Source organism: Brachyhypopomus gauderio, unplaced genomic scaffold (assembly GCF_052324685.1).
Source record: "Brachyhypopomus gauderio isolate BG-103 unplaced genomic scaffold, BGAUD_0.2 sc100, whole genome shotgun sequence".
NCBI classification, from domain to species: domain Eukaryota; kingdom Metazoa; phylum Chordata; class Actinopteri; order Gymnotiformes; family Hypopomidae; genus Brachyhypopomus; species Brachyhypopomus gauderio.
The window spans coordinates 385925-413091 of record NW_027506921.1 but is presented as its reverse complement, the minus strand read 5'-3'; the positions used below and the strand labels follow the sequence as shown (position 1 = coordinate 413091).

Here is a 27167-nt window from a genome sequence, read left to right as displayed (position 1 = left end):
GGACAGCGTGAACGTTGCGGGCTGTGAACGGACCGTGAGAGCTCCGCCGAGCGGTTCCGTGCAGTAGGAGTGATCTCCAGAACCGTCTGAGCGGTGTATACCGAGGAGACCGACCGTCTGAGCGGTGTATTGAAGGGCTGGGTGGAGCTGCACGGCCGTGTGGACGAGCCCCGGTGTCGTTAGGCGCCCGACCTACGAGGGCGCGTGTCCGTGGTTCTCCAGCCCCGTGTGTGGACCTGGTGTGCGGTTCTTCTCCCGGTTCGGCCCCGTATGTGGACGTGGTGTGCGGTTCTTCTCCCGGGTTCTCTTCCACACGTGTGAGGATGGGCTGCACGTTGAGCACGGAGGACAAGGCTGCGGTGGAGCGCAGTAAAATGATAGACAGAAACCTGCGAGACGACGGAGAGAAGGCGGCGAGGGAGGTGAAGCTTCTGCTGCTGGGTAAGAGAGACGGAGGAACCGCCGACGTGTGGACCCGGGACCACCGACGTGTGGACCCGGGACCACCGACGTGTGGAGCCGGTCCTGTAGCACTACTAGATATATGAAGTACATGGCTGTGTGTGGTAGAAGGGTGGATGTTGTGAAGGGTGGTGGTCAGTGGGGTTTAGTTGTAAGGGCAGTTTGTCCAGGATGGATGTGTGGATGGTCCTCGCCTCGGTCTCCTGTGATGCCACCTGTGGTCTGATGTTCACAAACCAGTATTAACCCAAGAACTGAGGGAAAGTGATGTTCTCCTCCGTGAGGTTTGTCAGTCATCACACTAACAACACCACCACCACCCTAACAACATCACTAACACCACCACCCTAACACCACCACCACCACCCTAACAACATCACTAACACCAGCACCACCACCCTAACAACACCACCACCACCACCCTAACAACAACACCACCACCACCCTAACAACATCACTAACACCACCACCATCACCCTAACACCACCACCACCCTAACAACATCACTAACACCACCACCACCACCCTAACAACAACACCACCACCACCACCACCCTAACACCACCACCACCACCCTAACAACAACACCACCACCACCACCACCCTAACAACATCACTAACACCACCACCACCACCACCCTAACACCACCACCACCCTAACACCAACACCACCCTAACAACACCACCCTAACAACACCACCCTAACAACACCACCCTAACAACACCACCACCACCACCCTAACAACATCACTAACACCACCACCACCACCCTAACACCACCACCACCACCCTAACAACACCACCACCAACACCACCCTAACAACACCACCAACACCACCACCACCAACACCACCCTAACAACACCACCACCCTAACAACACCACCACCCTAACAACAACACCACCCTAACACCACCACCAACACCACCCTAACAACACCACTAACACCACCACCACCCTAACAACACCACCAACACCACCACCACCACCCTAACAACAACACCACCACACCAACACCACCCTAACAACACCACCACCCTAACACCCCCACCAACACCACCCTAACAACACCACCACCACCCTAACAACATCACTAACACCACCACCACCACCCTAACAACACCACCACCACCACCCTAACAACAACACCACCACCACCACCCTAACAACACCACCACCACCACCCTAACAACAACACCACCACACCAACACCACCCTAACAACACCACCACCACCACCCTACCACCCCCACCAACACCACCCCCACCACCACCCTAACAGCAACACCACCACCAACAACACCACCCTAACAACACCACCAACACCACCACCACCACCCTAACAACAACACCACCACCACCCTAACAGCAACACCACCCTAACAACACCACCACCACCACCCTAACAACACCAACACCACCAACAACAACACCACCACCAACACCACCACCACCCTAACAACAACACCACCACCACCCTAACAACAACACCACCACCACCCTAACAGCAACACCACCCTAACAACACCACCACCACCCTAACACCATCACCACCACCACCCTAACAACACCAACACCACCACCCTAACAACAACAACACCAATACCACCACCCTAACAACAACAACACCACCACCACCCTAACAACAACACCACCACCCTAACAACACCACCACCACCACCACCCTAACACCACCACCACCACCCTAACACCAACACATCACCACCACCACCACCCTAACAACACCACCACCACCACCCTAACAACACCACCACCACCACCACCCTAACAACACCACCACCACCACCCTAACACCACCCTAACAACACCACCACCACCACCACCCTAACAACACCACCACCACCACCCTAACACCACCACCCTAACCTAGGCCTACAAAGCAACAAGTCTTAATGCTGATATCTTTGACTATTACAACATTCAAGCATCTGCATGTTTAAAAAAAAAAAACATTAGAGGAAATGAACGTCATTTTGAAGTTACATTTTGCAAGAGAACGTGAAGGACGTGCCTTAATGCACGAGCAGGGTCAAGTTTTGGTGGACAGCTTGTTTTTGGAAGGAATGCGTTGCTTTGCTTGCTACGTTTGCAGAAACCCACTTTGGTAACGTGGTAGTAAGCTCTCCCATCTGTTGATCTTTCCGTCTGGTGTTGCTATCTGCTTATTCTGTCCGTGCCCTGTTCTCTTTCACATACGACCATCACGGTAAAGATGTACCCAGGGAGTGTGTTGACCGTCTCGTCTCTCGGGTTTGTGTGAGGGCTTTTATAGGCCCGGTAGCCTTGTCAGAAGTGCTGCAGAGACCTTGACCTCACTGCTGAAGCCCGTCTGACACATCTGTCGCTTTAAGACTCAGTTACACACACGCACACAATTATGCATGTTAGCCTCTTCAAATTACCCAATGTAGAGATAAATGGAATGGACAGAGAAAGGAAGTGGGAAAAAAAACTGTAAGGTGATCTTACCTAGAAGCACACGCGCCATTTAAATGTGGAGCAATCTTGTGCTCAAATGAACACACGTGGAGAAGTAAATGGGAATGTATCAGTGTTGAGTCTGTTCCTCATTCTCTCCATTGTTGGGGAGGTACAACCACCAGATCATGACTTACTGGCCACATTACTCAATGATATTTCCTAATCGCATATTTGTCATGAATTATTGATTTAAAAGATTTTTTTAAAGTTCATATTTTGATTAATATGCAATGAATTGAGTAAACCTGTATTTCAATCAGGATTCTAAACTCCTGCAAGGTAGTGTGTGTGTGTGTGTGTGTGTGTGTGTGTGTGTGTGTGTGTGTGTGTGTGTGTGTGTGTGTACTGTAAGGACCCACAAGAAGGAGGAGTTCACTGAGCCTAATGTTGCAGCACTAATGTTCCTAACTCTGAAACTGCGAGACCATAAGACCCCTGAGACGAAAACACCCACATACACCATTAGACTTTTGATAATGCAGAAATCATGGAAGTGGCTAGCCTCTAAACCCCTCCCCCTGTAGGAAGATTCTCATCGGTAGAATACATTTTGTGTATGGCATGAGAGTTTTCAGGACAGATGGAATTAAAATGTTTTAGGGGTTTCATTTGTTAAAGCATCTTACTGAAATGTGTTTTGTTATTATAGGGTTTGTGTCAGATTATAAAGGACATTGTGCATGTAGTTCAGGTTGGATACACCAGTGAGACTTTAGTGTTTGTGTTTTGGTTTAAGATCCATGTTTTTGTCTTTGTAAAACGCTATATGGTGTATTTGGTGTCGTCGTCATGCCTTCAAAGGGAATGAGCAGATCGAGGTCATTAGCATAAATAGTCCTCACACATGTGTGTACAGAACAACACGTTCCTTGTGAACACGCTGCACACACGTGCTTTCTGGGAATATTGACATGGCACAAGAAACATGTGTGCTCACAGAGTGTGTGTGTGTGTGTTCAGAGGAAGAGCACATGTGTGTGTGTTTGTGTTTGTGTGTGTGTGTGTGTGTGTGTGTGTTCAGAGGAAGAGCACATGTGTGTGTGTGTGTGTGTGTGTGTGTGTGTGTGTTCAGAGGAAGATCACCTGTGTGTGTGTTTGTGTTTGTGTGTGTGTGTGTGTGTGTGTGTGTGTGTGTGTGTGTGTTCAGAGGAAGAGCACATGTGTGTGTGTTTGTGTTTGTGTGTGTGTGTGTGTGTGTGTGTGTTCAGAGGAAGAGCACATGTGTGTGTGTGTGTGTGTGTGTGTGTGTGTGTGTGTGTGTGTGTTCAGAGGAAGATCACCTGTGTGTGTGTTTGTGTTTGTGTGTGTGTGTGTGTGTGTGTGTGTGTGTGTGTGCGTGCGTGCGTGCGTGTGTGTGTGTGCGTGCGTGTGTGTGTCTTCAGAGGAAGAGCTTGTGTGTGTGTTCAGCTCTCTGTGGTTTAGGTCAGAAAAGGCAAATATCAGTTTTTGAAACAAAGCTATTGCATCTAAAGCACAGCAGTTGATCCACACACACACACACACACACACACACACACACACACACACACACACACACACACACACACACACACACACACAGCAGTTGATCTTCACACGATACACAAATCTTAATGTCCTCGTTAAACAGCACACGAGAGCCCCATCTAAGAGTGCTGTTGAGTGAGAGTGACATTCATTTTCCAGCCTTGTTGGGTAACTTTCATGATCATGTCTTTGTAGTCACATGTATGCTTCATGCATGACCTGTGGACGACCTGATCAGTCTGGGAGGCTGTTACAGTAGGGCTGTCTCATTAAACGCTCACATTCCACCCCAGCAAACACACACTCGTGCTGTAACTTTGTTAGCATGCCGCCTTTGCTAAACTGCAAACTGGTTTAATCGACTATGGATTGGAGAGCATGATCTGGAAAAAGCCTTGGCTATTGGGCCTGGAGGGGGGGGGGGGGTGTGTGTGTGTGTGTGTGTGTGTGTGTGTGTGTGTGTGTGTGTGTGTGTGTGTGTGTGTGTGTGTGTGTGTGTGTGTGTGTGTGTGTGTGTGTGTGTTTGGGTAAGAGTCATCAGCTCGCATTGTAGCCAATATTTAACCCTTTTAAGCAATACCAAGCAGTTCTAGGTGAGGTGTGTGTGTGTGTGTGTGCTGAGAGACTTGTGCATCTACTGCAACATCTCTGTCCATCTGTCTGATGTAGATGTCGTCGTACTGACGTGATGGATGTTCCGTCAGAGCTCTGATGTGTTGTTTGCCGTGTGGGGGTGGGGGGTAGGAGGATTATTAAAGTGTAAGCACAGTGTTCACGTTGACATTTACAGTGGAGAAAAGGGGGTTTTCACACTCGGCCCTCTCTCACTGCACACGCAAACAAGGAAACTGTAACCAGGTACCTGAACTTTTTAGGTAAGACACTTGTTCCCCTTCAGTAACAGTTGCTATGATACTGTGACGTGGGGGAGCACGCATGTGAGTCTTGGTCATGTTCTCCTGTTTCCATTTCCTCAGACTTCAACTGTCCATCACTTTCCTCAACACTGATTGGATCCTGTTTTTATTTGCCCTCCCCCTTTCTGTGGTTGTGATCCATGCACTAACAGAACCGAGCTTAGCTTCTCCAACACCCTTCTTCCCCTCTCTGTTTGAGTGCAGCTGGTTCTCAGGTCAGGACCAGCTGGTGTCGTTTCTGCACTCAAACACTTTCATGGAAATGTTAGTTTTATTTTATTCCGTGGCTACTATCGGGTTTTTAACTGCTAATAACAGGGAGTTTAACTTTTTCTCCTCTCCGTAAATGTTTCTTGCATACATGCACATAGCAACCAAGTGGTCACTTGAGATCGATCTCACACACACACACACACACACACACGTGCATGCATGAAGACACACGCAGCCCCCTAACTGTGCTCTTGAGTGCTACATGTCTGTCTTTGTAAGAATGGGACTATGATTGATGCAGTGGTTGGATTATTTTCTGAAAGTGAGGTGGTTGAGATGGGGCAGCTGTAATGGAAGAGCAGGAGACCGTGATCCATAGAGCCATTATTGACCCAGGCCCAGAATGCTCCAGCAGGGATCCCAAACACAACCTCTTCCAGGAAAGGAGAGTCCCACCTAGTCTACCTCAGTCCACAGGCAGCTCGGACTCTACAGTGAAGATTTCTAAGACGTTTTTCTGTGCTGTACAGCAACCTGTCTAGTCACCACCATCAGAGCCTTGGGCTGTCTCGAGATCGATTGAACAGTTTGAACAGAACAGGAAAAAAAAGTTTTGTTTTTATCTGCTGACCATGTGATTATCCTCAAGCATTTAAATCTGAGGTCCATGTAGAATCTGCTGCAGGAACATGACTGACATTGTCTTGGCAATTTCTTCTTTGAACATCTGCTTTAGTGTCAGTAGTCTGAACAACCATAAGTGTTTTCATGGGCTTTTCCTTATCCATAATTTTCCTGTATTTAGCTAGCTGATGTTCATAAACTCGTAAACCAACATTAACTATCTAGACATCTAGAATGTTCTTCAATCCTTTTATTTAATGGAACAGAATTCTCTACATTAGAATTGCATTCCCAAAAATTACTTGGGCAGCACGCTGTCTTTGTGGTTAGCACGTTTGCCTCTCAGCACTGGGGTCTTGGGTTCAAGTCCCTATCTGAGTGGAGTTTCCATGTTCTCCCCGTGTTTGCGTGGGTTTCCTCCGGGGTCTCCGGTTTCCTCCCAAAGTCCAAAAAACATGGAGGTTAGGTAAATTGGCAGTCCCTGACAAATTCTGCCTAGTGTGTGTCTGTGTCTCTGTTCAATAAAAACAAGTTGTTGTCTGAGTGTGTGTGCTTGTGTGCCCAGTGGTGGATGGTGCTCTGCCACTAGGGTCTGTCCTCTCTCCCCTTCCTGCACCCCATTCAGTCCCCCAGGGGGCTGTGGATCCTGGTAGAGAGAACGCTGTGTGTGATTGGCTGCTGCTTCTCGCCGGTGTGTGATTGGTTGTCTGAGACTTGTACCTGTGTTAACAATTGTAAAGCGCCTTGGATACCCATTAACAGTTTCATTACAAATAACTGGTATTTGGTATTGGAGCTCAAAGGCCACACAGCCTACACACCAATGTAACGTTACCTTTGCATCATTATAAAACATTACAACAGTCCTCTGCTCAAACCTGTGAGGGACTTCAACGTAAACGTATCTCTGTACGTGACTTCTTGCTATTTTCTCATGCCAAGCAGAAACTTGGTAATAGGGATGTAGCGTTGATGTGCTCTAATATTGAGTGTTTTTTTTTAGGCTGCTTTCTAATGGCTGGCAGTGTTGACAGGAATTTGGGAGGAGTCCATGTTTAAAAATTGGCATGACTGAATAAAGGTCAATGCATGTGATGTCCAGAGATGAACAGCGGTTTACCTCTCTCTCTCTCTCTCTCTCTCTCTCTCTCTCTCTCTCTCTCTCTCTCTCTCTCTCTCTCTCTCTCTCTCTCTCTCTCTCTCTCTCTCTCTCAGGTGCTGGGGAGTCTGGAAAGAGTACAATAGTGAAGCAGATGAAGTAAGCTGTTTAGGTCTTCACATCCGATTCAGCTCTGTGAAGTGCTGGCTAACAATTCTGAAAATTAGTATTATTTAAAGTGTGTGTGTGTGTGTGTGTGTGTGTGTGTGTGTGTGTGTGTGTGTGTGTGTGCTCACGTGCACATGCTTCCTTGCCTTGATGTCTTTCTCAGGATCATCCACGAGGCGGGATACTCTGAAGAGGAGTGTAAGCAGTACAAGGCCGTGGTCTACAGCAACACCATCCAGTCCATCATCGCCATCATCAGAGCCATGGGCCGCCTCAAGATCGACTTCGGAGACGCAGGACGGGCGGTGAGGGAGTAGTGTAGACCCGTGTGGGAGTAGTGTAGACCCGTGAGGGAGTAGTGTAGACCCGTGAGGGAGTAGTGTAGACCCGTGTGGGAGTAGTGTAGACCCGTGTGGGAGTAGTGTAGACCCGCCATGAGGGAGTAGTGTAGACCCGCCGTGAGGGAGTAGTGTAGACCCGCCGTGTGGGAGTAGTGTAGACCCGCCGTGTGGGAGTAGTGTAGACCCGCCGTGTGGGAGTAGTGTAGACCCGCCGTGTGGGAGTAGTGTAGACCCTCCGTGTGGGAGTAGTGTAGACCCTCCGTGTGGGAGTAGTGTAGACCCTCCGTGTGGGAGTAGTGTAGACCCTCCGTGTGGGAGTAGTGTAGACCCGCCGTGAGGGAGTAGTGTAGACCCGCCGTGAGGGAGTAGTGTAGACCCGCCGTGAGGGAGTAGTGTAGACCCGCCGTGAGGGAGTAGTGTAGACCCGCCGTGAGGGAGTAGTGTAGACCCGTGTGGGAGTAGTGTAGACCCGTGAGGGGAAGACCAATGAAAGCTGCAAGCCGAACAACCAAAGAGCTTAAAGAGCCTGTGAGCTTTAAGGGGCCGGTGTTGGGTTAGGATTGAGCTCAGCAGGGCAACAGAACTGCAAGAAACGGCCTCAAGCACCCTCAGCTCGCGTGATCCTCGTTTGGGTTGTTGTGTTGATACAATTTCCTTATCGTGCCCAAATGGGCTGTAGTTTTAGGTGGGAATAAGTGCATCGGTGCTGGCAGCCGTATTTTGAGAGCAGTGATGGTTTTGGTGATGGGGGATATTATGGTGATGGGGATTAGGCTGAAGGTGCCTTTATTGGGCCTGTGTACTGGGTCAGAGGCTTGGTGTTGAAGCAGGGCCAGCTGCACCGTGCTGGCCCTCTGTAGTCGCCCTGCAGGTGCCTGTGTAGAGACCAGGGCCTGTTCACCGCATCATTATCTGGCTTGTGCCGCTGACACTTGCCAAGAAAGGAATTGTTTCTTTGCCTATTTATTATTTATTTATTTCCTTTGTTGATTCACAGCTTCTCACTAGAAAGAAAAAAGATGGTCTGAGTCACGTAGTGACTGATTTTTATTTATCCTAACAAACACATGGCGAACATAACTCAGGGAGGGGAGTGCATGTTTAATAGTCTCACTCATTTTGTGGAGGGCCTCCACTTGACTAGTAATGCAGAGGTGGAGAATAGCATTTTACCACATCATTGCTGTTCTTAATAAGTCCTGTGGTGGAATAAGTGGATGAATAAATGAATGAACCAAACGAAGAAATGAATGGATGAGCGTTTAGATGGATAGGTGCATAAATGGATGAACGTGGACATGGTGAGTGATGTTTTCTGTGTGTGTGTGTGTGTGTGTGTGTGTGTGTGTGTGTGTGTCAGGACGATGCACGGCAGCTGTTTGTGCTAGCTGGCAGTGCAGAAGAAGGCTTCATGACCCCAGAGCTGGCAGGCGTGATCATGCGTCTGTGGAGGGATCTCGGAGTTCAGGCCTGTTTCAGCCGCTCCAGGGAGTACCAGCTCAACGACTCTGCTGCCTAGTGAGTCTGCCTGTCTGCCTGTCTGCCTGCCTGTCTGCCTGCCTGTCTGCCTGCCTGTCTGTCTGTCTGTCTGTCTGCCTGCCTGTCTGTCTGCCTGCCTGTCTGTCTGCCTGCCTGTCTGCCTGCCTGCCTGTCTGCCTGCCTGCCTGTCTGTCTGCCTGTCTGCCTGTCTGTCTGTCTGTCTGTCCTCCTGCGAGCCATTTCTTTTTTTTTCTTGATTTCATCAATTCCTGTTGTGTAAATAAAAAGCAACTTCCGCTTCAACTTTTTGTGACATGTCGCTTAAGCAGTGGTGTACAGTGAAATACTGTAATATCATGTCGCTTAAGCAGTGGTGTACAGTGAAATACTGTAATATCATGTCGCTTAAGCAGTGGTGTACAGTGAAATACTGTAATATTATGTCGCTTAAGCAGTGGTGTACAGTGAAATACTGTAATATCATGTCGCTTAAGCAGTGGTGTGCAGAGAAATACTGTAATATCATGTCGCTTAAGCAGTGGTGTGTACAGTGAAATACTGTAATATCATGTCACTTAAGCAGTGGTGTGCAGTGAAATACTGTAATATTATGTCACTTAAGCAGTGGTGTGCAGTGAAATACTGTAATATCATTTCTCTTAAGCAGTGGTGTGCAGTGAAATACTGTAATATCATGTCTCTTAAGCAGTGGTGTGCAGTGAAATACTGTAATATCATGTCTCTTAAGCAGTGGTGTGCAGTGAAATACTGTAATATCATGTCTCTTAAGCAGTGGTGTGCAGTGAAATACTGTAATATCATGTCGCTTAAGCAGTGGTGTGCAGTGAAATACTGTAATATCATGTCGCTTAAGCAGTGGTGTGCAGTGATACTGTAATATCATGTCGCTTAAGCAGTGGTGTGCAGTGATACTGTAATATCATGTCTCTTAAGCAGTGGTGTGCAGTGAAATACTGTAATATCGTGTCGCTTAAGCAGTGGTGTGCAGTGAAATACTGTAATATCGTGTAAAAGTATGTATTAAGATTTGAAGTGTGGATGGCTTGAATCGTTAAAATGCGGATAGCTTCACTGCAGTATTGACGTGAATGGAGTGTAATGTGTCTGAATGTCTTCTTAATTAGTTTGGTCTAATGCTGTCAGCTGGCAGAGTTTTCAGACATAAATACACTTTGGTCTCTCCTCGTCTCCTACCACATTCACTGTGAAGCCCAGAAAACAAGATTTTTCTTCATTTTTTTTCTTGAGGGCTTTTAGGGGACCAGAAATGGCCTGTCCTGCTCAGCCTGATTCAAGTGTGGCTCTGTGTGCTCTCGCTTATATTGTCTTTTATTAGTGTGTGCTTGCACGTTGTGGTGTGTGACCAGGTGTACAATGAGCGCTGAGTGTTTTATTGCCTTGTTGGGGTTGTGCATCAAACAACTGGTGAACGTTACGTTATACAAACCGGCACCAGGTGACACCATATCACACATGGCTTACGAAGCTGCATAAACTCTGGGTGCACACAGAGTCTCAGGAGTCGGATAGTCTCCCGCTGTCCCTGCGATCGTGGATTATAATCCGTTAGAACTGAGCAAGGAGGGGTGATTGGAGAAGAAATGGGAGGTGAAGTGAGGACTTCAAGAGAAGTAGCGCTCTCCTACACAAATGTGCTCCTTGCTAATGTCCGCAATGCTAACAACAAGTTGGACTGAGTGCGACTTTACGCAAGGCGTTGTTTTGAGTTTCGTCAAAGCATCGGTATTTTATTGCACAGAAACTTGGCTCCTCCCATCCGTGACAGAAATCGAAGCATTTCTGCATGTTGTAGTGGACAGAAATGCTCACTAGGAGAAAATCAAGGAGCAAGGAGAGAAACGATTATATACAAAGGTTTTGTGAACATTAAAGGCCTTTGCGTCCAGAATTAGGATGCTTAGAACGCACCCTAACCCTATAACAAATACAAGCACAATGTGGTCTATTTAATTCCAGCACGTCATTCAAAATCGAAAAAAAAAAAAATCTCAGTGAAAAGAGGTCAGGATGTGTGCTCAAAACGGACTGAATGAGCCGAGAGCTTGTTTTGATTGAAGCACGCTTTACCAGCAAGTCACTTACCACAGGTGACAACATAGGTTTATGTGCAATCAGTTATACCAACAAATATTCAAACAAAACAAAAAAAAAAAGAACAGAAATCAAAGGGAGAAGGCGTTCAGAGACTGTCAAGCTGACGGAAGAAAACTTAAAAGTCCTAGAAAACATTGAAGATGCCTTTACAACTAAGAACCTGAAAGGACTCTGGGTATCTCATATTACACTAATTGCTAAGAAATCTTGACCCAGATCTTTCAAGAAGCAATTATATCGAATGTGTCTAAGGAAAGGATTTTAAACCAGTATCTTACTAAAGCAGTAGACTGTAAACCAGCTGTCTTGCTTCATCCATCTTGTCTTGGAACATCTTGACAGGTTCTGTTAGATGTAAAAGCCTCATCTCATTGTCTGGTGCGATGCATTCTCACTAACGAAGTAAACTAGATTTTAACTTTGCCCATCATTACAAATGTTCCACAAGTGTTCTCCACTTCTGTCCACTCTGTATACCAACGACTGATCGCACAAACCAAATATAAACATTAAAATTATGACTTTTAACTGAACAAGATGATGTGATTTCATCTCAAGAGTGTCACTAGGCTGGTAGACACTAAACAAAAATACAGTTATTAACACAAGAATGCACCCTCCCCAGAACTGTATGCATCCCTGGTAAGAATTCACAATGTCCAAACGTCCTGTTAACCTTGGCATTCATATAGATGGTGGGATATTCATATAGATGGTGGGATATTCATATCATCTGTACTAAGGTGCAGCAGCATATTCACTGTCTTCTTTACTATAGGTTGAGATTCTTTGACGGTCAGATTTTATTGCAGTTTTACATCACGTAATTGTCACGTGTTATTGCAGTGCAATATGGTACAGTTGTCTCCGTGAAACTGAGGAGCAGAATTTTGCCACTAATACGAATGCGCTCCAGAATGGTGAGTGGGTTTAGAAGCACATATGGGTAGAGCGTGGAGACTGGCGTGTAGTGCAGTGCATCACGTCTGCTGCATAATGAATATAGTAGTGTGACTTCAAATACACCGTTCAGGGTAGCAGGTATGAGATGAAGTAGATTTAAGAGCTCCTTTCTGTCACTAACTGAAAGGGGTTCTTTTGGATTCATGAACATGTTGCAATTTTTCTAGGATGTAATGTGTATTTTCGGAGAGTGCAATATTGTAATGTCGTACAAACATGCGCTGTGTGTGTGTATGTCTGAAAACTAAAGGTGTTCTGTGGGGTGTGTAAATGTGTGCGAGGAGCTGTTGTGAGCTGTTCGGGGTCTTCATTTCCCTCCCAAATTCTGCAGTGTCCTTGACTTCAATGACCCCTACTGCACTTGTGCACACTTTATTTTACACTAGAAACAAAACATTGAAAAAAAGTGAGTACATGGGACTTGTGTGTGTGTGTGTGTGTGAGAGAGAGAGAGTGTGTTCAGCAGCAGTCAAAGTGGCCGTGTAAGCTGACATATTGTGCAAGCCCTTTTCTAGTAGCCTATGGCGTCACCTGGCACGGGGCAGAGAAAGCACTCCACCCTCCACCGTGGTGACAGAGCGCACACCCACAACACGACACACTACCACTGCTCTTTGTCTTTAATGGCCGTAGACATGAGCCTGAAGGGACTGCTGGTACCAGGAACACGGAAGCAGGCCAGATTGTTTGCGTGGCAGAGAGCGGATCACGACGGACTCTAATTGACCGTGTTGTGCCCCGGGGCTGCTGACTCCACCCCCTGCCTCCTTCTGATTGTGGTGGGAGTGCAGTGATGTTTGCTTGAGCCAGGAGCTGCTTTCTGAAACGCAAGGAGCGTCTTTGATCTCCGTCTGCTAAAACTGCTTTACAGCAGTCCATCCCATAATGCATGGATATAGCCCAGAGAGCAACTGCATATGGGCATTTGTTATACACGCTGTTAACAGCTGCCAGTTGTTAAATGCTCTGCATGTTGCATGTTTGTAAAACATTTAAATCTGCAATGTATTTTTGTACAAGGTTTGCTATAGAGCAGAGAATAAGTGAATGATTGGAAAGTGGGGAAATGGGTAGAGGAATTATTAGAGTGGAACCTTCAGTCACTCCATTCTGGTTATATACAACTACTGCTATTCTGACATTGGACCTTCGTCATACGTGGAGCACACACAATAACATTCTGGTCAGTTTTTAAGTTATAGAATGGCATCTAAGCAAAGTGTGACCATTTGTCTAGCAATTTTTTAAAAATTGATTTTGTTTTTTTGTTTTTTCCCATCCACAGTTACCTGAATGATTTGGACAGGATATCCCAGAGCAACTATATCCCGACCCAACAGGACGTCCTGAGGACCCGCGTGAAGACCACAGGCATTGTGGAGACTCACTTCACCTTCAAGGACCTACACTTCAAGTGAGCACATCTCAACTCACTCATAACCAGGCAGCTTCTGCCTTAGATGGTGTGTGGGTGTTCTCCTTTAGTCCGGGGAAGAGGAGGAGAGAGGAGGAAGAGAGAGGAGAGAGGGATCAGATTTCTCCGGCAGCTTGGGGTCGTCTGATCTTCCATCTGCCTTCGCGGATGCACTTGAGGTTTACGTATTTCGGCAAATTTGAATAGTGGCGTGTTCCTATTTGATAGCTGCTCATCTGTGCCCTTATGTAGTTGGTCTGTACTCCAGAGTACCTGCTCCAGAGAAGGGACACACCCTTTATTAAGGGAACTTATTAATGGATTTATTAATGGATTGCTGGAATGGGTTTTTTTTTTCAATTGTTGTTTTCTGTCATTTATTATTGAATTGTAGGCTAATTAATATACAAGTTGATGCATTTATTTGGTTGTGGAAATAACTGGTATGTAGTTAGTAAACCAAGTCCAAAGATTAGTGAGAAATGGGGTGATGACAGCAGCTTAATATCAGCTTCTAATATCATAGTGGCGTGAAGACAGACGGCTGTAAAATTACAGAAAGCCAAATGCCAAAAATATGATGCGCATATTCCGTGAAGCTAGGAGACCAGGATGGGCCTTTCACCACCCAACATTAATATACATCATTCTAGTGTTTTGATGTGAAATGTGGGGGTAAGGAGGAGATCTGTATCAGCCCAAGTCATGCTTCCCAACCGCACCTTAGTCATTCAGCTACCTGCTTCAGAAGCTAGCTATTACAAACCTGATTCTGTTCTTGATGCTTCCGTTACTGTATGCTGTAGGTGTATAAAATAGGTTACAGACAGACATGTAGAAGAAATACCTTGAGAATATGCATTATGACCTCCCTGTAAGAGAAAGAAAGAGGAAATTAAAAATGTACCCTGGGGATTTAAGTAGTTAGTCAGCATGATCACCTCAGAGAAGATGGAGGCCTTGTCCTTAGTCGGACACTCTTAATTAACTCAAGGAGAGGCCTACTCTTATTTCCAAGGACACCTCTGCTCAAACTTTCATGACTGTAATGTCCATTTAACTGGATTAAAGAAATCAAATATCAAAAATGGATAGATTATCGTATGTGTAAATTAAAAATATAAATGTACAAATGAGAATAGTTAGAGGTAAAGTAAACAAGTAAACTCTGGGGTTAAAAGCTTTAAATATGTTATGATCCAACTACACTGAAGCTAATCTTCTCCCACAACAAGTAAGAGTGAGAACATCACTCAAAGGCAACTCTTCATGAAGTACCTTCAAGGTCTCACCATGATGTTCATCAGTGAATTGATTATTAGTTGTGTTGCCACAAGAGCAGATCTATCAACAATGGTGATATGCTACTTGACTAAAGAGTGGTGAGGTGCCCTTATTTTACTGTGGTGCTGGAGAACATGATAATCAAGGCACATTTGAGAGGATTAGCTTTGATTTAACCTGCAAAATATGCACTATATTGACAAAAGTATTCGCTCACCTTCCTTGACTCACATATGATCTTAAGTGACATCCCATTCCTAATACATAGGGTTCAATGCTGAAGCATTCAGCTTTCCGTTCACTGGAACTAACGGGCCAAGCCCAGATTCTGAAAAACAACCCCACACCATAATCTCCCCCTCCACCAAACTTTACACTTGGCACAATGCAGTCAGATAAGTACCGTTCTCCTGGCAACTTCCAAACCCAGATAGCCAGATGGAGAAGTGTGATTTGTCACTTCAAAGAACACACCTCCACTGCTCTAGAGTCCAGTGGTGCCGTGCTTTACACCACTGCATCTGACACTTTGCATTGTACTTGGTGATGTATGGCTTGGATGCAGCTGCTAGACCATGTAAACCCATTCCATGAAGCTCTCTGCACACTGTTCTTGAGTTAATCTGAAGGCCACATGAAGTTTGGATGTCTGTAGTGACTCTGCAGAAAGTCGGTGACCTCTTCACACTATGCACTTCAGCATCCACTGACCCGGTTATGTCAGTTTACGTGGCCTACCACTTCATGGCTGAGTTGCTGTAGTTCCCAAATACTTCCATTTTATCATAAATAAAGTATCATTTTATACAGCTGACAGTTGACTGTGGAATATTTAGGAATATTTGATATCCTACCACAGTTCCACGCTGGAATTCACTGAGCTCCTGAGAGCGACCCATTCTTTCACAAATGTTTGTTAAATCCGTCTGTATGCCTAGGTGCTTAAATTTATACAACTGTGCCCATGGAAGTGATTGGAACACCTGATTACGATCATTTACATGAGATAATTTTGGCAATAGTGTGTGTGTGTGTGTGTTTCTATGTAAGTGCTATGTAAATAAAGCTTTAATGTAATACTAGTATGTAATATTATAGTGAAAAATAGTGAGCACTGAGCACAGTAGTGAACATGGTGTTTGTCATTTGCTGGTCGTTCCGTTGTGTGTGTGTGTGTGTGTGTGTGTGTGTGTGTGTGTGTGTGTTCCGTTGTGTGTGTGTGTGTGTGTGGGTGTGCGCGCGCGCATGCACACGCACCCACACATAGAAACACAGAAGATGCTGCATACAAGAACAGTGACCAGCTGGAGAAATCTCACACTTTGCGTGTGTGTGTGTGTGTGTGTGTGTGTGGGAGGATGTGGGTAATACTATTAGCTGTTAAAGCAAGTGTGTGCATGAATATGAGCGTGATTAATAATGCATTGCTCTCTTTACAGGATGTTTGATGTCGGTGGTCAAAGGTCGGAGAGGAAGAAGTGGATCCATTGTTTCGAGGGTGTGACGGCCATCATCTTCTGTGTGGCTTTGAGTGACTATGATCTGGCTCTAGCTGAAGATGAGGAGATGGTCAGTCTTGCTCTTTACCACACACAAAAGTCTGCCTTCAAAAAATAATGATTTCATACCACCCATCTAATTTCAAACCTCGTATGTAATCCTAGCTGCAGTATTGGGTTAAATTAAAGCCATGTGGTTGAAAAAAATCCTGGCAGCTGAAACCGTTAACAATTACTTAAAACGATATTAGCTCCTGCCACAAAGCCCTCGGCACCTTGCAGGGACAGTGGTTAACAGATTCTGTGTAGCGATGTTTTCTTTTGGTTTTCCCTTGCTGGGTTGTGATTTTGGGATTTACGCTGGTACAAATACTATAAAAACCTTCATTTCTACATTCTTCTTGTAGATGTCTTCTTTAGATTGTGCAACATTTAAACCATGTACTCCCTTATTACATAGCAACGCTCAGTGTTGCACGAAATTCTATAGCAAATGTATTATTAATGACGACAGATCTAAAGAAGTATTACATGTAAGTGCTTGTGCAGACGTTCCAGATTTAGTCCGATTCTAATGTTTTGTGTGTAGCTGGAAATATTTTCCAGTAGCTTCTGTATTCAGAAGCATATGATTTACTCGTGTAGCATGTCGGGGAGAGAGCCTTGAAACCTGCTGATGAAAAGATAAACTGATGAGATGTTGCGAGATGCTGACTGTAATGGCGCCTGCAACCATATAACCATCAGGACTCCTACTGGCCTTCAGTTCAACCAGTGTAATAGTCTTCTCTATGTCCCATCCCTTCTTTCACTCTCTCCTTCTCCCTCTCTTCAATCTTTCGATCCTCCCTCCACAGAATCGGATGCATGAGAGCATGAAACTGTTTGACAGCATTTGCAACAATAAGTGGTTCACGGACACGTCCATTATCCTGTTCCTGAACAAGAAGGACCTGTTTGAGGAGAAGATCAAGAGGAGTCCACTCACCATCTGCTACCCTGAATATGCAGGTACCTTCTCAGTGACGTTCACGTAATTGGGTGTGTTTGGGTGCCATGTGGTCGTGTGTGAAGGCTTCACCATGAGACTCGATCACACAGAAACACCTGCTGTGTGCGAGTGTACATGCCTCTCTGATCGTTTTAATAGGGGATAATGTTGTCTAAACACAGCTTTTTTCATAAATTCATTTGGGTAGACTAACAACTACTCAAGTAAAAAATCTGGTTAATTTTTAAAAGAATATTGACTCAAATAGGAATAAAAGTAATGATTTAAAAGATTACTTAAGTAAAATAATTAGTATTGAAGAGAGTACTCAAGTGTTTAATGATCAAAATTAAACTGGAGCAGATAGAAATACCATATCAAATATGTCTTTAGCACATATTAGAAAAGAGATGGTTAGCTAGCTAGCTAATTTAATTCTGCCATGCGTTATAGCTACATGAGGTTATGATGTAGATTCAGTGTACATAAGAGTGTAACAACCATCACAGTATATTTGATGATCATGATTAATGTCATTTATGGATTACTCTGGAACCTTTGCCAAAGCTAAGGAGACATTTTCGTTTCATGATGATCTGTATTTCAATTGGCCAACCAATTAATGAAACTAGCATTTCCATTATGTGCCGTCTAAATCTGGGAACATAGGAATGACTGAGTTAACATTAGCTAGCTGTCTTGCTCAGCTAAACAGTGCAGGTAGAGGTGTTGAGCATTACTCTGTAAGACAGCAGGGATGGTCTTTCTCTTGACCATCAGTGTGGAGCGTTGCTAGATTCTGTGACTTTGTTCAGATACTGGATTTGGTACCTTTGCTAGTAGCTGCCGTTTTAATTTGTGTCATCAGATTACAGCACTTGCATGTTAATAATGCACAATGGGGCCGAGTGTCTCTTTCAGGTGCTGGTATGTGAGCCTTGAAGAAAAGTGTATGGCTACTTTTACTAAATTTAATTTCACCTCACGCAGGGATGTAGAGTGATGGCGAGGCGCACGCGTGTGCTGAGAAAAGTGAGATTTATTATACAGTGGAGGAAATAATTATTTAATCCCTTTGTCAATTTGCCCCCTGACAAAGATATGTACAGTCTCATTTTAAGGGTAGGTTTATTTTAACAGTGAGATAATCCAGAAAATTACATTGTATAAAATATAGGGATCAAATAATGATTTCCTCCACTGTAGGCAAAATCATCTTCAGAGTAATTTAAACCAGGGGTGTAAAACTCATTTTGGTCTGGGGGCTGCATACAACTTAATCGGATTTTAAGGGGGCCAGACCAGTAAACTCATTCAAAAATTACATGGAACGAACAATAAGTCCAATTTTCTTTGTATTAGTGCATATAAAAATCTTTATATGAAATGAATTGTCCTTTTACTACATATAATATGAACAACTTTTTACTTTTTAAGAAAAGTGTGCAATTTCAACAACAGTTTTACTCAGTTAAACATTTATTTAAGTACATTTTGCATAAAAACTGATCACAGTGACATTTTCCACATCTGGGAAGCAATTCTGAACACATGAACTTTCCATTTTTTTTTTTCTGACACTGTGTCCACTTTTCTCTTTTTTTGACAAAGACATTTCACTTAAGAAGGTGCCAGGGTCAACAGAAAAAGTGGATAAAGCGATAGAACTGACTAAAACAGGATGGAAGAATAAAACCGTTTTATTCTTCTTTAATAATGCAGGTTTATTCCACGGGCTGGACTGAACCCCCTGGCAGGCCGGTTCTGGCCTGCGGGCTGTATGTTTGACACCCCTGATTTAAACGGTCAAGGGTCATATCATGAGAGCCATCAGAAACGGACACAAGTCCTACATGAATACTTCTTTGAGACATGACCAATAACGCACTTCAAGACGAACTCTCACAACTCACAGTGCAACACGAACAGCCCAGGGATAATCACAAACCAGGAAGTACAACAGATCAGGGAATATAGCAACCGGCCAAGACCAACTGAAAACACAGGGTATATATACACAGGCTAACGAGAGTAATAACCAGACACACATGAAACCAATAACGAGGGGTAGTTTCAAACGATGAGGTGTGAACACAGAAATGATAACAAAAGCACATTGAACACAAACAATGACATGGGGCTCTGACCGCATCCCACCCAAAACAAACAAACCATACCAGAAACCAAAACAAGCAGTAAATCGACAAACAGGACCAGAAGAAGTGGGCAGAACAAAAATACCAGAAACCGAACCGGGAACAGAACACAGACCAGGAAAGACTGAAGAAACGGAACCAGGAACAGAAGACGGAGCAGACAGGAATAGACGAAACAGGACCCCAATCAGGAACGGCACAGGGCCCCACAGTAGAAACAGACGAAGGAACAAAACCAAGGAGTTGCGAACAGCAGACCCCACCGGGGAAACACACTCAGGACCAAAGCTTGAAACAAAAGACTGAGAATGAAAATGGACCAACAAGAGGGGCGGGAACGATGACGGAAAACGAGCCAAAACAAAAGATGAAGAAAACGCAAACAATCTGCCATTCAACAGGCGATGGCACAGGGACAAACACAGGAATGAAAATGGGAACGGAGTCCTCAACCAGAACCGGGACCGAGACAAAATAAGACAAAGGAATGGAGACAGGAACAGGGACAGACACAACAACACGGACAAAAACAACCAGGAAACATTGCCAGGAGAACGAGGACGACGAGGGGTGGTCGGTGGGCTAGCCACCTCCACAGGAGAAGAACAAACATTCCAGGGTGTTTCCCACCACAACTGCATCCTCTTAACCGACGTATGGGGAGCTCACACTAGCACTAGAGAACACAGAGAGCCCTGCCTTGGGTCATCTTCATGTTCCTTCCATGTACCCTCATTTTGTGCCACAGGTTGCTCCTCCCTGTAGCGTTGGTCAAAACAGGCAGACTCTTGTGGCCAGAACCGAAAGTTTGTGTGGATGACACGACACTGTTGTACCCACAGGGCCAGGGGATTTGCTCTGTCTGTTTTGACTTTGCTGGTATACAGAGGGCTCAGACTGCAACGAACCAGCCTGAGTTTTGTCCCAGTGCAAACGCATACCAAAGTCTCGCTCTCTTGCTGCATCCTGGAAAGGCTGGTTACTCTCTAATGCCGAGGGCATGATGGAGCGACAGCAACACAGACGCATGTGCCAAGAAGGCCCAGATTTATTATAAGCAAATCCATCTTTAAAGTAATGTAAAAGGTCCAGGGTCCTATCATCAGCGCCATCATGACACAAACGATGAGTCATGAAGACAGAAATGATAACAAAAGCACATGGAACATGGAAACAAGGACATGAGTGACAGATGGGGGCGGAGCCAAGCATAACACGCGTGTCACGCACCAGTGGTTATAAATGTAACGGGAGGAATGCAGGTGAATGTATCTGACAGAAAGTACATTTCAGACCTAACAAATGTACAATTTCTACCAAAAGGTGCCAAACCACATACTAGAGGTCTGTGCGGGACTGCTTTTTTAATCCCGCTCCCGCCAAAAAATCGCTTGTTTTAATTCCGCTCCCACCCGCACCTGCTTGTTTTAATCCCGCTCCCGCTTGTTTTAATCCCGCTCCCGCCAAAAAATTGCTTGTTTTAATTCCGCTCCCGCCCGCACCTGGTTGTATTAATCCCGTTCCCACCCGCTCCCGCTTGTTTTAATCCCGCTCCTGCAAAAAAATCGCTTGTTTTTATTCCGCTCCCGCTTGTTTTAATCCCGCTCCCCGCCAAAAAAATCGCTTGTTTTAATCCCGCTCCCGCCTGCACCTGCTTGTTTTAATCCCGCTCCCGCCCGCACTGGCCAAAAAATTGCTTGTTTTAATCCCGCACCTGCCTGCCACATATATATTTCTGTCGCCCCCCGCCCGCAATCCTAATATGAATTGAATTAATTAGATTTAGTACTTGAAATTTTCTTATGTATTTATTAAAACAGCAATATAGCGATGGATTGCGCTGTCCCATTTCTTACCACAGTCCAAACACATGCCGTCAGGTGACGTACACCAACACTTTCTGATATCAATCACAACAAGCCGATTTCCCTCTCCATTAATTACAATGGAATATGACTTCCATACATCAGACTTTCCTGTAGTTGGCTTAATTGTGGTGTATTCGCCTGTTTTAATAGAATTTTCCACAGCTGAAATTGGTTGACCGTCTACAGCAGGGGTCGGCAACCTATGGCACGTGTGCCACCATTGGCACACCGAGGCATAGTCACTGGCACGCGACACGCTGGACCAGCATCAGCAAAAATATATATAATTTAATATAAATTATTATATTAATGGATTATACTTTCGCAAGTGACCGTAGCGCACGACTCCGTATGCACACCTCGCGCGAACGGCGGAGGCGTTTATACTTGGCGATCGATCGCGATATAATACTTAATTTGTGTCCCCCCCTCCTCGGTCAACAATTTAAACTCGCCGCCATAGTGGCACACTCATTGACTGGACATGTCTGCAGTCTCTGCCATTTTGGTATCAAAATGACAAAATGACGCACACTTCATGTTCACGTGATCAGTTGCTTAGCCAATATTTTGAATTAGTTTATTGCTTACTTACTGAATGATAAGTTGTTTTCGTCCTGTTCCTTATGCATGGAAATCATTCCGTTGTTGTTATTATAATTTTCTAGACTATTAATTTGCAGGATTTTTCTACATATATATGTGGTCCCGCTCCCACATCGCCTGGACTAATTCAACTCCCGCTCCCACCAATAACAATTAAATTCTGTCCCGCGCCGCAAGATATTCTGTCGGGTCCCGCGGTATTACCGCGGGAGTGCAGACCTCTACCACATACAGATGCACCTGTAGACTTGCTGTTCCCTTCCGGTGTGCAGGTGCTAACGTGTGGGTGTTTGTGTCCACCAGGGACCAACACGTATGAAGAGGCGGCTGCGTATATCCAGGTCCAGTTCGAGGACCTGAACAAGCGCAAGGATACGAAGGAGATATACACACACTTCACCTGTGCTACCGACACCAAGAACGTACAGTTCGTCTTCGACGCCGTCACCGACGTCATCATCAAGAACAACCTGAAGGACTGCGGACTCTTCTAGAAACCCACTGGCATCTGGTGGGGTTTGTGTGAGGTTTGTACCTGTGGACATGTCCGTTTCTGTTTGTGTTGTTTGGATATCAACCAGAGGTAGCAAGGGCAGAGTGTTTGTCTTTTGTGTGAATATACATGCAAAAATACAACAAAGATTTACAAAAGACCAAGAGCTCTAGCTCTCTCTCTCTCTTTCTCTCTCTCTGTGTTTAGGTGGGTTTGGAGCCAGTATTGATGTGCATCACCTCAGTCCGTGGTTCTGATGGTTCTGAAGGTTCTGTTTGGAGAGACTCCTGGACCAGTCCTGTACATTTGTGTCTCGTTCACCTGCTTTATTTATGCTTTTTGTCTCCAGGCATTTTAAACAGTAGTGTCTTAAAAAAACTGAAAAACAACAGGAAAAAACCCCAAAAAAGGAGTTTGTCAGATGTTCGTACAATTGTTGCTGTTCGAGTTGTAAAACCTGACCATACCACCCCCACACACACATGCGCGCACACACACATTCTTGTTTGACTTTTCGACTTTTCAAAGCTACCTGTTTCTGCTTCGGTCCCCGTTTGTTTTTGGTTTGCCCACTCCTACCCCCACCCCCACCCCCACCCCCACCTCTACCCCCACCCCCACCCCCACCTCTACCCCCACCCCCACCCCCACCCCCACCCCTACCCCCACCCCCACCTCTACCCCCACCCCTACCCCCACCCCCACCCCCACCCCCACCTCTACCCCCACCCCCACCCCTACCCCCACCCCCACCTCTACCCCCACCCCTACCCCCACCCCCACCCCCACCTCTACCCCCACCCCCACCTCTACCCCCACCCCCACCTCTACCCCCACCCCCACCCCTACCCCCACCCCCACCCCTACCCCCCACCCCCACCTCTACCCCCACCCCCACCCCTACCCCCACCCCCACCTCTACCCCCACCCCCACCCCTACCCCCACCCCCACCCCTACCCCCACCCCCACCTCTACCCCCACCCCCACCCCTACCCCCACCCCCACCCCTACCCCCACCCCCACCCCTACCCCCACCCCCACCCCTACCCCCACCCCCACCTCTACCCCCACCCCCACCCCTACCCCCACCCCCACCCCCACCCCTACCCCCACCCCTACCCCTACCCCCACCCCTACCCCTACTCTTTCAGACGCTGTAAGGCCAGAGGAAAGCATCGTTTGTCAGGTCCAGTGTGTTGGGTTTTGTGCCTTGGCATGTTTCTGCAATATTAGTCGCATGCTTGGCTAATACCTGTTCAATATCTCCCAGCATCCCAGATGTAAAAAAATATATATATGTATTGTGTTTGACCACAAACCCTAAACCACATTGTGTGTGTGTGTGTGTGTGTGTGTGTGTGTGTGTGTGTGTGTGTGTGTGTGTGTGTGTGTGTGTGTGTGTGTGTGTGACGAAGCTCATGTTGTAAAGAGGGAGTAGTGGTCCCAAACTCCAGATATCGCCGCCCTGCTGTCAGATTCAGGCTGTGCGGGACGAGCCCCCGGCCAGCTGCCCACACACACACACCTGACGCCCCTGCTGAAGGAGTGAGGGCAGATCCCCTCAGGGTCGGACTGCAGTTGTATTGAGAAAGGCAAACCAGCGTAGGCTGAGGAATTCGGAATGAGGATGATGATGATGATGATGATAATTATGATGTTGTTGTTGATTATTATAACTGCCGCCACTGTCTGTGTTCTTCCCCTGAGTGCGGGAATATTTGTACATTCATTACCCTTATTTTGCTAATAAAAAGCATTTGCACACTACCTTGACTTTTTCATAACTCTTATCCATCATGTAGCTTCACCGTAATAGCCCAACGAGTACCGGAGAACATCTTCTTTGTTAGATTTAGATGTGCAGCTGTAGGGAATAACACCCAGATGGTGTCAGCACACCTGTAGAAGCTCCTGGCTAATATGAACTGCTTGGATCGGGTGTACTGGAATTTGAATAAATGAGAAATGGGTCAAAATTCAGTCCAGTTTTAGTATTATTGTCCCTTGTACAATGGGCATTGCTGCAATAGGCAGAAACGTACTGACAGAAATAAGGGCAACAGGAACAGTGAAAGCCTTGATGGCCAAACCCTCGAGATGAGCCAAGACTGACAGTAGTTTGAGAGCCTGTGTTTTGGACCCTATGGGAGACGTGGAGATGGAGTTTCAGCCCTGCCCTGTCCCAGGAGATACACCACTCGAGTTCACTTCCAAACTGAATTATTGTCCAGATGCTCCAGAAGCTCTCTAGTAGTATTGACTGAGGAACATTCCAGTTAGAACTATACACTGCAAGATCTGGTAAGTGTTTGGTGCAAATTTATTATATAAATACAATAATTTTCTCTTTTTTAAGTGGCTGGTGATATGTGCCAGATTTGTACATCACCACAGGTTTGTGCGTCATTTGTTGTGGCCATTAGCTATCTAAACCCTGAAAACATCAGAGGTTGTAGGTCATAGATGTAGAAACCAAGGTAATGCCACATGCTCTTAAAGAGCAAACATGCAGTATTCAGGAGCAGGACTTCAGGAAACGACCACTCTCGGGTGGATCTACTGTTGTTGATTGAGGTCTTACTGTGTGGAAAGAGATGATGATGGGATGAGACGCTGTTATAGCTGATGGCCATGAGAGGATAGAAGAGAGACAGCATGCTGGTCGCCATGACACACCAGATCACACAGTTCGCTACAGGGTCCCACAGAACAATACCACTGCTATCGGTGGGTCATTACTGCGCTTTCTGTTTGTTTAGCCTGTGTGTGTGTGTGTGTGTGTGTGTGTGTGTGTGTGTGTGTGTGTGTGTGTGTGTGTGTGTGTGTGTGTGTGTGTGTGTGTGTGTGAATGTGCGTAGGTTACTCTTGGCCTGAACAGAGGCTGGCTATCTTATCAGTGTTGTGCCACCACTTCATGTGTTGCTTGTTTCTGACACCCTTAGGCTGTTTATCCTAAAATACACATCCTGCATGCCAAATGCTTCTCTTAATTTATCCTCCAGACACAAACACTTAAAAGGAAAAAACTGTTTCCAGGTTCCCATATGCAGAGCTTCTGTCCTGGCCATATGAATGAATGTATTCATACCACTACAACACCCACGTGACTGCAAGCTACAGGATCAACTACTCTGTGTCACAGAACGAGATCTGAAGTCATTCCAGCAGATGTGTTGTGGCCCTGGTCTGGAAATGTAGTGTTTATAGTGTTTCCTTCTCCAAACACACCTGACTCATCGTAGAGGCTTTTTACCAAGTCCACCATGAACCTTAAACGCACCAGTCGGTATCCAGAAGCTGTGTTGTGGTCTGCTGCAGCACAACCGACACACACTGCTCCCCATAAATACACAAATACTAGACTCAGAATGTGTACTTCTCACATTCACTGTGCCATGTTCAAAAAGACAGAAGTAGGGAAATAAGAATATAAAAAATGTGCAGGGTGAAGCAAAAGCAATATCAAACATTACAAAAATAAAATAGATCAACAGTTCAAGGTGAACTGTTCAAGCTCCCAGACAACAACTTAGATTTAATTTCCCATGAACTACTCAATGTTGTCCTCCATTGTGTGTGTGTACTGCGTGTCTCAAAATGACCAGTGATGAGTCTGTCAGGCTGAGTGGCGGGAAGCTTCAACTGTGCTGTCCAGTCAAATGTACACGGGGCAGCGTGCGTTAACTCCACCATTTGTGCCCTTCTGATTCAATTAACTGTAATCACTATTGATCTGGTCAATCAATAACACTTTACACTATTGAGACAGAAAGGCGTTCTCTTTATGAGACCTGTATGGCCAAACACCAGCGTGCAGGAAGGCTACTAAAATATGGCAGCTGGAAAAGATGTGTGTATTGTAGCAGCTGCATATACAACAACACCTCCAGATTTGAGCTATCGTATGCTTTTGACCATCCCAGCTCGCTCTCTCTCTCTCTTTCTCTTTATCTTTCTTTCTATCTTTCCCTCATTTACTCCAGAAACCCCTTTTATCTTCCCATCGGCACCGTGACGTCATCAGCTCCAGACTCCATGGCAACAGAGAGGTATCCCTTTGCTGGGCTGCTGTACGGAGTTGTTATTAATAGCTCCTGATGTTTGTACCTTCGGACAACACAAGACCACACACACACACACACACACATCACACAGCTGTTCCCTTCCTTCACACACCGAGCCCAGCACCACATGACTCATTCGCTGTGAGGTTCTTTGGAAATAAGCACTCTGGAAACAGGCTTTCGAGTAATGAGTTTCCATCACTACCAAGAAACTGTGTTTTGTTTGGTTTAGATTTTTTTCCCCACTAGGATCCATTACAATATGTTAAAGGTGCACTGAAGTGAGAAAAAACATTTTGTCATCATTTTCTTTAGTTATTTCATGGCCCTCACTGTTTCAGTGGGTCAGTTACATGTTTTACACTGCAGTCTAATCAGTCTGT

General features: G+C 45.7%; 1 protein-coding gene across 1 annotated transcript; it reads left to right on the top strand.

Moving 5' to 3' along the window:
* gnai1 (guanine nucleotide binding protein (G protein), alpha inhibiting activity polypeptide 1) lies at window positions 1–23104 on the top strand. Its single transcript, XM_076992936.1, has 9 exons — window positions 1–441; window positions 7438–7480; window positions 7653–7794; window positions 9191–9348; window positions 13694–13822; window positions 16546–16675; window positions 17463–17616; window positions 22530–22753; window positions 22927–23104. Exons 1-8 carry the CDS (start codon window positions 324–326, stop codon window positions 22718–22720), a joined length of 1065 nt encoding a protein of 354 aa, XP_076849051.1. The 5' UTR covers window positions 1–323; the 3' UTR covers window positions 22721–22753; window positions 22927–23104.
* Window positions 23105–27167: the final 4063 nt, after the last annotated feature.